This window comes from Cylas formicarius, unplaced genomic scaffold (assembly GCF_029955315.1).
Source record: "Cylas formicarius isolate icCylForm1 unplaced genomic scaffold, icCylForm1.1 PGA_scaffold_6__28_contigs__length_40554024, whole genome shotgun sequence".
NCBI classification, from domain to species: domain Eukaryota; kingdom Metazoa; phylum Arthropoda; class Insecta; order Coleoptera; family Brentidae; genus Cylas; species Cylas formicarius.
Genome location: NW_026844347.1, coordinates 6,057,924 through 6,069,335, shown reverse-complemented (window position 1 = coordinate 6,069,335; position 11,412 = coordinate 6,057,924). Strand labels below are relative to the sequence as shown.

The following is an 11,412-nucleotide window of genomic DNA, read 5'->3' as shown; positions in this document are numbered from 1 at the left end:
ACGGCCATGTCAGTGAATATATTCGTGTTGTTAGGCGAAAATGTACCCAAAAACTAACGGTCGTAGAAAAAGTATAGTATGCAACATGTTCGGTAAACTTTTTAACTCACTCGTCTATGAAACACTCGCTCCGCTCGTGTCAAATAAACTCGTGAGTCAAATGTCAAATATACTATTTGTATGACTTATAATCAAATCGTCATAAACGTACAAAGAAGACTATTAATTGTCCACTTCTAAACTATTATAAAGGTGCGAAATAATAACATATTATTTCCCAAAACCACGCTTTAATAAATAGATTTATATTTTCGGTTCCTGTAACTCAACGGAAAAATGTCGGTTTTAAAAAACCAAAACCCCTTTTCTTGCAGCTAACGAATTGATACGCGCTCATATACTTTCTTTTATAAATACAAAACATATTATCGTTTACATTTGAATATTTTTAACTTACTAGTAGTGCCTAGTCACGTAATATCTAACAATTATGTAATTTCATATAAGTAATCTATTAGAATTGTAACAAATACATTATATTCAATTTTGATCATCTCGTGTAATAACATGGGCAACTTTTTTTCTTAAAAATCATTTATCAAGTTAAATTTTGAGATGATTTTCTGAAACTTTGAAAACTCGTTTATCCGATCACTTTGTTCGTGAATAATTGATAATGCGTCCATATAGACTAGATATATCTTTCGATCAAAATACACCCAAGGATATTATCGATTACATTTTGAAATATCGACGAAAAAATTCATAGTGACCATATGTTTTGGATTGTTTCCGGTATTACGAAATCCTGATGCCAAATTAATTAAGGTCTGTGGGTCTTTGTCGTCAATGGTTACTTTATTTAATTTTCAATGGTGTATAACGAATTGCCTTTTTTGTTTTTTGGGAACCACCCATACAGGCGCATATCAAGGACTAACGAGATTTTTGTCAAGCATATTGAAAATTTGACATTAAACTTCTCCTTGACGATTTCATTTAGAAAATATCGAAACATTCGCGACATTTTTTCACAGCAAAAAAGAAAATACACACATGGTTATCATCGCTCCAACTAATTGTTACATAGGGCCACTATTCCCCCTATGAACACGAGAGTGCTTTAAGAACAACAGTCGCAAATATATTTCTTCGGTATGCGCACATCCCTATAATTCCCCACACACTAAATATATCCTTGTCGTTGTCTTCTATTGAACTTATTTCCTTGTAGGTGGTCCTATTCATTTTTCTCCTAAATAACTTCACTCTCTTATGAAATTAATAGTTTCCCATAATAATAAATTCAGGTTGGTTTCCTTACTTAAAACTGTTATTCGATGTTGCTTTCTTTCACCTCACGGAGAACAATTTAGGGGAAGGGAAGCTATTTCATAAAACACAATAGCCAATTATCGCCCGCACTTTTGGTTTCTTTATTAAAACAATACGATTATAACAAAAAAGAAAAGAAATTAATTAATAAAAACAAATTTATTACCAAACTTAAACGGAATATATTGCAATCAGAAATAACGTGACCCACCCTGCCAGAAGCGAAATTTTATTATAGTAAACGTTTATATATACAAATGTGCGCTGATCCTCTATCAATTCATAATTTTGTTATATATTTTCCAAGTTGTTTAGAAACATAATTTATTGTTTTTCATAATTGTTGGGGTTAGTATGGCAAGCGTTTTTAATGGTATCGTTTTAAAATCAAATTGAATCTTCTAGATAATGAATATCATATAATAACTAAATTTATCAATAACATCTTAAGAAAGTTCAAATTACGCACAAGGTAAACGTTAGATAGATAGGTGTAGGAAATTAGCATCACTACTTGCTAATTTTCAAGGGTTTATGCCGGGTGTTGGGTCCAAATCGGATAAAAGAGAATCAAATAACCGAAGTTAGCCAAATGATCGGAACATGTCTGTTGCATATATGTCACGTTAATTTCGATAAATACGCCTCAAAAATCTATTTTGGTTACGTATTTGGTACATGGTACATGATTGACACAAAACTTACTAACAATACTGGTTATGTGTCTATTGCTATGACTCGGGTTGTTTTGTTTACATTCGATTTCAATTAATTAATAACAAGAAGCAAAAATCTTAGATGCTTACTAAATTCTGCGATAAACAAGATATGCTAGTCCCATAACTGCACATTTTAAAATTTACCCCATGTAATTTTCTAATGTATCCATTCCAAATATCGCTTAAAGTTGTCCGAAATTTCCTATTTTCTATACATTGTCATAACACATTGTACCACAAAACATGAACAGTGATAGTGTATTCAATAACAAATCTATTAAATAAGAATATGCAATATACTACATTACAAGATTAAGAAATGGTGAGCAACAAACTTTTGCGAACTTTTGGAACAGTTAGTTTTGATTAGTTTAAATCTGTCGAACGAATACAATTAAAAAATATACAATCCAATTAATTCTTAGTTAATAAAAGCAGAGCAAGCGATTTTAAGAAGGCAGTGAGGCAGTGAAGAGTAGCGATACTTGTGGAACGAATCATCAGTAACCGCCATCTAGAGAGCATTGTAGCAAACTTCCGCGCATGCCTGGTCGACATCGATCGATATATAAAAAAAATACTTCTTAAAGTTGGTTATTGTTTAAGTTATTTTTTGTTTGCAAATAAAAGTTTGTGGATACGACAATAAAAGTGTGAATTTGTGACTCAGTCAGAGTGGAATTATCAACTACTTTGTAGAACTATTTCCTTACAACCTAGAAGAATTGGAATTTTTAGTAGCTATTGTAGCAAAGAAAATCGCAACGATTATTTTTTCTATTTTTCCTTCGATATGAAGTCTTTTGTTTTTTTTTTCTTTTACTTCGAATTTACGACAACAAAATTACCCCTAATGCATAAGAAAAATTTGTAAAAAGCGAAACTTTTCAGGATGGAAATGCCAATTTTCTGTATATGAAATTAGCATTACCAAGGTGTTTTTTAAGAAACGCGGCGCAAACATTTTTTTTCTTTTAGACAACTTCACGTCAAAAAACAGTAATTATTGCATACCATTACAAATTTGCAAGTTGTAATGCTAACTTCCTAAACGTGACCTTTTCCCAGTTTGTACAGCAAAATTATTATAAAATTTCACCTTTGAATTTTCAATTTGCTTCATAATTACGATATAATAAAAATTGATTAGCGGTAGGAAAAATAGTATTTTTAACAAGAGGTAATCAGTTTATAGTAATACTTTAAGAAAAATACTTCTAGCACGTCAATATTACGAGTTATGAAGGTTTACAAAATTTTCCAAAGTTTTGGGAATTTGGTTCTTATAAGCAATTTTACGTTTCGTGATAATCTGGGCACATAGGCATTTCAAATTTATATAATCCAAAACATGAATGTCTGAACGATCTTCTAGTTCTTGAATTGTATCAAATGGACTTCGACCAGCAAAATTTGGTTGATCAATGTGAGCTCCATAACTCAGCAAAAGTTTCGCTAACTGAAATTTGCCGCATTGAATTAGGATAAAAAAAATAATATGTTAAGCAGATAACTTACTGAATTAGAATAATTATAAGGAATTGTTGCGACATGTAATGGTGTCCAGCCTAGTTCATTTTTGGCATTAACAGACGATCCACATTCCAACAACATTTTTACAACATTCTCCTCGGGAAATATCATCTAAGATACGAAAATATCAAATATTAGTTCCATTAATCGGGAATAAATTGAAGCGGTGCATTAACAAAGAAGTTTTTAGAACATTTAGCTAGATATATAAACTTTGAATATAGTTCAATTCCATTCACTTAACTTTCCTATTACCTAGAAGTTTGTTTTGTGATTCTTTCTACAATTGGAAAACCATTAAAGCGTCTACGCATTCTTATAACATGCCTATAATACGGACGGTTACCCTATTATATATCCTAACATCGGACAAAAAGAAGGACGAGAATTATAATTTAATTTTAGATGAAAATGTGGTATAAAATTTTTTGGAATGTCGCTTCGTTTTCGAAATACACGGTGTTGAAAAACTTACATTTGTTAGGTTAAATATCATTTTAAAATTTAAGATATAATGTAATACTTACAATCGGTTCTTCCGTAATAAAATAGCTCGATCTAATTGTATTCAGTCTGGAAACGCATAAATGCAATAAGGTATCATCCACCATGATACATTTGATATTTTGTTTTACTATATCAGTTACCAATTCTGTAATCAATGCCGCATCTTCCTCGCGCGACACGGTTTTTATCATTAAATATATCAAATGAGTGATGCACTTGGGAATTTTGTCGAAATACTCAAGTTGTCGTTTATACTGTGGTTTGATTGTCAATAACTGCCGCATTTCTTTAAAATTGAATAAAATAATATTTTAATATTTCTGTACTGGAACCAATGAAATGGTTTTCATAAAAATGTTATAAATTCATAATCATCAATCACATTTTTTGGAAAGCAATGAAACAATGAATTGAAAAAGATGAGCGATAATACCCTTAAATAGCAATAATAAATATAATGTTAATACCTGAAATATTTTTAGTCAATAGCTTGTAGGCCCACACACTGTAATGGAACCTTTGTTTGGTATTATTTAGCGTGTTCAGTTCCGATTTTATATTAAGGTCAATCATCATTCTTACTACTGCCTGAGCAGTGAACGAAGTATCAGTATATAGAATTGTATCTTTATCAATTCTGATTTCTAGAGCACGCAGCCACAATTCAATACATCGTTGATATCTCATTGTATCAGCATATGAAGCTCCTCTAAACATTAATCTAAAAAATAGCTTAAAAGCATATCAGACAATATTGTCTCAATTTGAATTTCTTACAAAAATAAGAAATAAATTAATTTATACACATACCTAAAGATTGTATCTTTATGATAGGTTCCTAAAATTCTTTCAGCCATCAATAAACTTTGAATTTTTAATAAATCTAAATCGACTGATAACAATTCCAGTTCTTCCATTGTTTGAAATTCAGTTTGATACCTGTATGCTTCATGTGGAGGAATTACTGGCTGCTTGGGAAATAAACCTAAAATTTTGTAAAATTTCCGCTACAAAATTGGTCATCAAACGTTCATTAAATAAGTACAAATGAAACAAAGTAAAAAAACAAAAGCCTCAACATTACAATAATGAACATACCAACAAACCAAACAGCAAACAGAATGAAGTTTTAACTCCGACAAAAATCGCTGAAAACAACATTTCTATGCACAAAAAGTGCCAAAAATCCGAATTTACTACGTGAATCAAAGTTTCAACAAATCAGAGCTGGTTTTGCAAAATTTTGTTGTTTATTATTTTTTAATTTCAGCCATCTCCTATAACAATTGCCTGCTCCAATTACTCGTTTTTTTCGAAAATTTGATTTTTTTACATTCCCCGTTTACTTAAAACCGCATTTAATAAGATGTTTTATTTCTCCAACAGCCGTTTGTAAACGCGTTTGTAGCTCTGTCCAAATTAGAGGGTCCCCTTTGCAAGTTTTCCTTTCAAAAACACCTTCTGTCCACAATCTGAAGCTTTTTCTACTTTACTGACTTCCAATAAAATGAAATGTAAACAATAATTCCAATTTTGAGAAGTTAACACTTTAGCACAATACTAAATACAAAATTGTTAAAAAGTTCTGCAGCGTCATATTAAAATACCAGCTTAGAAATTGAGTCTAACAGATCAACAAGATTTGCCTTTGGACCTCTGTACTATCATGTACAGCAAACATTCCTAGGCATGAAAAAAGAATATTATAATTCTTAAATGCGTTTTACTTACCAACAAATCAGACAATCAATACTTAATAAAAAGTGCATTCCAAGCCAAATCAAAATTCTTTGCCGCGAGGGAGTGCCCCTTAAAATAATTTTCGATGTATTATATACTGCCCCTACACTTACCATGATTTTGCCTGATGATTAGTGCTTCTTTCCAATGAAATATTGCTACACTAATATCATTGTGCTCGTCAAGGAAAGTTGTGCCAATCAATTCATGGGCATTTGCTAATCTTTCGGGGGAATAACTGAAGTGTAATGTAAGAAAATCGAATATACGATTGGCACCTTTGAGACAGGCCATTTGTAAAGCATCATCTCCATAAGTTGATTTTGCATTATAATCAGCTCCATATTTTAATAAGAGCTTTGTTGTTTCCAATCTAAAAAAATATATCTGACCTCATTTTAACAAAAATAATGCAATGTACAATTTAGTACTCTAGTTCACAAAGTGCGATATTTTATTTCGCGTCTAATAGATAATTTATGGCGAACGTTTCGGAAATATTTCTGTAATAAAGATTTAATAAATAAATAAAATAATTATTTTTTTTGAAAATCGCTAAAGATATATGGAGGCATTAAACAAAAATAATCAGAAATTGATAGCGGAGCGGCAAATACAATCAAATACTGGCTCTATGAAATCCGTGAAATCTGTGAAATCTTTGTTATCTGTGAAATACAAAAAATCTTCGTAAACCCATACCATGTTTCTAAAATTTTGAGTTTTGATCACTTTGCATTAGTTAAATCGGCTTTAAATAATCAATTAATCATCAAAAATACAATATGTGACTAAATAACTATTTTCTTGTTATCTGTAGATTGCGTCTATGGTGTGACGTTTGATTGCACCTTAACCAATGTTGTCTAATAGAAAAAGTGCCAAGTAAGTAATAGTACATATTATAAAATTAAACGACCTTTATTGGTGAAGTCTCAATTGGATTTTTTGGAGTATTCACTCAACTAATGATTCACGGATCACTTAGAATTTTTACACTATAATTTTTTGTCAATAGAAAATTAAGCATTACCGAAAGTCCTAATTACCCTTTGCAACAATACAAGGTTTTAAATGTGTATTTTTACTGTGACGGAATGTAGATAGTCCAGATATATCAAAAATTTTAGGAAATTTTTCACCTTGATTGATTTGATCAAAACTTTCAGATAATTATATTTTTAGAGTTCCTTTAACTTTTAGAAAAAATCCCATTCCACAATATATGAAAATTATATTTGCTTACCTATGTTCTTGAATTGCGTAATGCAAAGCAGTCTTGTTTTGAACATCTTTTGCATTTACATCAGCACCATGTTGCAACAAAAATTCAGAGAGAACTGCACTTTGGACAGAGTTAATCAAGCAAGTTCCACCATTGTAGTTGGACAAATTGATCTTTGCACCACACTCAACCAAATATTTAACAATTTCAAAATGAGTCATAAAACATGCAGACCTTACAGGGGTTGAACCACTATCTGATACTGCATTAACATCTGCTCCATTTTTTAAGAGTACTTGAACTACACTAAGTTTGCCTGAAACTGCTGCACACCAGAGAGGTGTAACGACATGGGTAGACCTAGAAAATAATGAATAATAAAACAATCACATCACACAAACATTCAATGACTGACCTATCTTCTTGAACTTCATAAATACCCTTTTGCTCTACATCAGCACCACAAACAGATATCAAATACTCAACAATTTCAACTTGACCTTTTTTGCATGCAATGAACAAGGGAGAACATCCCACTTTTACTCGATTGACAATTTCCTGTCGAACTTCTGGCGATAGTTTTTCTAATCTGTTTCTAAGCTGAAATGATAATCTTGCACCTGGACTGCAACGTTTACACTCATCTATTAGTTCGTGAAATATTGAGTCTTTTTCTCCAACAGAATCAATTTTACTAATTTTCCACATACTAAACGATCGTGAAAACGAAACTTGTATGTTTTATATATTCCGCTTTTAACTGTTTAGCTAAATTATTGTTGCATTGCAGTTGTTTTCAGCATGAACTTACAAATTGTTGAATAATTTTGACATTATCTAAAAAGTAAACACGACCTTGGTATTCTGTGATTGCCTTTGACCATAACGTGAAAGCACAGAATATCTTCTTCTTTGCCTTTCCTTAACGTGGGCACGTCAACCAAGGACATTCGCCCAAACACAGAATTAACATACAACTCTATTCTGTGATGTTCGAACAATCAAAGACTTTGCCTTACCCTTCCATTCCCATCAGTCCCAAGAACTACTACCTGGCGACGTCACTCCAAATCCCAGGTTCCAAATCGCATATCAAACGCCCCCAACTCAACTTCTAATGCGTAACGTATTGTTCTTTTCTTGTTCCCATAGTACTAAGATTTAATAGATTTTTAATTAAATAGATGGATGTTAAAAGAAGATATATTTACAGACTTCATTTTGTTACCAGTTTTTATAACATCCAAAGTATTATTTGTACGTTTAACTAAAAAATGAACAATTTCCTGGGCAATCTTTGATTCTTGTCATTGCTTTCGATAAGATATCTACCAAATTTTATTCTATAAATTATTTTGAAAGTAAAATAATTTAAAAATCTATGTGCCTGTAAAATACCTCCGGGATTTTACCGCACGGGTTTGAGAGAAAACTAAAAATTAAGAAGAAAAAGAAACGGTCGTAGAAAAAGTATAGTATGCAACACGTTCAGTAATTTTTTCAAGTCACTCGCTCTGCTGACTTAAAAAGTTTACGGAACGTGTTGCATACTATACTTTTACAACGACCGTTAGTTTTTGGGTACATTTTCCCTACCAACACGAATACATTCACTGACATGACCGTCAGAATTGACAAACGTCAAAATTCAAAGCGTGGGAAATATCTCCAAACACATCCGATTGCTCCCAAATCCGTGCGGTAATATCTCGGAAATGTTCGAAGTGACTCGGAGTCGTGGGAAACGAAACCAACGTGATAAAGTGACGCTTCCCGCACGCTAGCTCGGTGTGTTATTAGGTATTTTACAGACGGGAGTCGAAAAATATAGTTTTAGCTGTTTATATTAAAAAACTAAAAAATCAAACAGGCTTCAGACATTGTTAATTGATTGTTCTCGTTCTTGAATCGAAGGTTTTTTATTTTGGGACATTCTTCATTGAAGGTTATTTTCGTATCAAATTGATCGCCATAACGGCATGTACTAGTCCTATTAAGTATTTTATTAACTAACAACGGCATATATTTTATTATGTAGATAGACCACACATACTCTAGATGTATTTAAAAATTCCCTTGGTCATGTTTATAACCAATTGCTTATAGAACTGTTTAAAATAAATGGAGCCGATTCGATTTTAAAATTGGCAGTTCTCTTATGAATAAAAACATGCATCCTTCCCAAGGTGATTTTCGGACGTCGAGCTGCAATTTTCTCAGAGCATGCTCCGTAATCAATGCACGCTTTTACAATCAGAAGCATAAATCAATAATAATCTCATATCTTTGTGTTACTTAGTCACGATCGATTTTTTCAGTCGACAATTTTTGTCAAACCTGTTTTTTTTTTAATTACAGTAGCGTAGTCTTAAAAAAATTTGCGTCTATTTTAATGCAAAACATTTCATGATAGGACATTTGTTATAATCCTACTATAACAATTGAAGTGCTTGGTTTTTCAAATAAAAATCAATGGTTCGATGTCTCTCCCGTTCCAATGAAAATCCATTTATTACGATTCCGCGTGATTTAAAGTGACCAATTTTATAAATATAGTCAAGCACAAGTTTGTAGACTATTGAGATAAACTTCTTGGTGTTATTCGGTGGTGGATAACAACTATTTGGTAAATATGAAACAAACTATGATGCATAGCGGAGATGATACTTTTGAATTATGAGTTTGCTTGTAACAAGACAAAAAGGTAACGTGTATCTAGGCTCTTTGTTTACTTGACTTTTTTGCTACATTTATGGTAAAGCATCTCCGCTGCACTGCGAGCAATATTAAAATTCTGAAACATTTCACAACAACCTTATAATTACTGAAATGAAGCCGGTGGTTATAAAGGATTGCGTGTTGTGGCGCCAAATTAGGGTTTACCTGCACTTTGCCGGAAGCCATTTTGAATATAAGCATTCTTCTCTAATATCTTTTAAATCGTTATGCCCTTGTGAGGATCAGATTTGTATCCAGTTACTCATGCGTAAACGGCCAACCCGATATAGTTTCACGATCGGCGGTAACAGGAGACTCGAAATTTGTCCGCTTCCAACTAGCAGACGTACATATGACTTACAGTTTTCAGCAGCATTGTTCTAAATAAAATTGTTGTTTTTCGCATATATGTTTATGTTCATAATTAAAAGAGGTCGATGAATACAAAATACAAATTTTGCACGCAGTTATGAAGCTGAATTTATATTTTTACACTTTGTATGTACATCGGTGGCATCTGATTTGCAGTGAAAAGTGTAAATACAGTTTTAGACAGTGTTAATTGATTCTTCTCGTTCTTGAATCAGAGGTTTAGCCCTGGAGCGTCAAAATGGAAGTTTTCTTCGGGTTTCCAATATTTTAGAACATTCTTCTGCAAGGGCTATAATATCCCACTACACACTCACTAAACGAGTCGAGGACATTTTGAATTTTCGCAGTAAGGGAATTCTTTTGCTGGTTTTTGTAATCCGTAAGATACCGGGATGCAAATCAATTAACTTTTAATATTATTTGATCGATGTAATAATACGATAAATAGTCGTAAACAATAAAAACTATAGACGTGGCTTTGTACACTGCCCAAGATGGACGGAAGATGAATCATTCAAAGATAATAAAATGCAGCTTTCCGTGGCGAATGAGTAAAGCTATCCTACATTTAAAAAACATTGTAGGCAAATTTGGGGTCTTATCGTCATTGTTAAATTAATTTTTATGACCCCGTATATGGAGGTAATGTACTGTTATTACTAAATGATAGAGAGGTCATGCTACTACGATTTTTTTAAAGTATTGTTTAAGATAAAAATTATTTGCAAGATGCGAAGAAATAGTATAACCGAATCGTCAGAAAAGTAATTTTATTTGATGCGTTAAAGTCCATATACCTTACCAGTCTCTTCTTCTATTATAAAAAATGCATTTTTCTAAAATTTTATTATTGCTGTTTGTTACTAAGCATAGTGCAATATCGATTGCTTTTTAAAATATAAGAGTCGAATGAGGTTCATAAAAGTAGGGAGCAGTACCAAAACAAACTATTTTTGGTAGAAGTGAGCAAAGTGTCATTTATTACGGGTATAACCGGTGAAGTGAAGAAAAGACATTGCGGACAACTAAAAAACTTGCCAAAATGAACAACCCGGCCAGTTTGCTCACTCTTTTATCAATTTTACTAACAATTGTTGAAAACAGATATTCCTACACCTGAGCAAAGAATATTTTTAATGCTGTCGGAAATTCACCGCAAGAGCGAAGTGGAAAAAATTGCTAATAAACAAATTCTTTCTATAATGTAATATAACTACTTGCTGGCAGGCGAACAACTCGAATGGCTCACATCAGAGTTTATAT

At 32.2% G+C, this 11,412-nt stretch overlaps 1 protein-coding gene across 1 annotated transcript; it reads right to left on the bottom strand.

The window, feature by feature from the left end:
• Positions 1-1,414: 1,414 nt before the first annotated feature.
• On the bottom strand, positions 1,415-7,926 carry LOC132703642 (protein fem-1 homolog CG6966). The gene is made up of 8 exons (XM_060673023.1): positions 7,475-7,926; positions 7,081-7,419; positions 5,948-6,207; positions 4,905-5,079; positions 4,562-4,815; positions 4,115-4,380; positions 3,573-3,698; positions 1,415-3,513 (listed from the first exon to the last, which is right to left on the bottom strand). The coding sequence occupies exons 1-8, from the start codon at positions 7,765-7,767 to the stop codon at positions 3,286-3,288; spliced, it is 1,941 nt and encodes a 646-aa protein (XP_060529006.1). The 5' UTR covers positions 7,768-7,926; the 3' UTR covers positions 1,415-3,285.
• Positions 7,927-11,412: the final 3,486 nt, after the last annotated feature.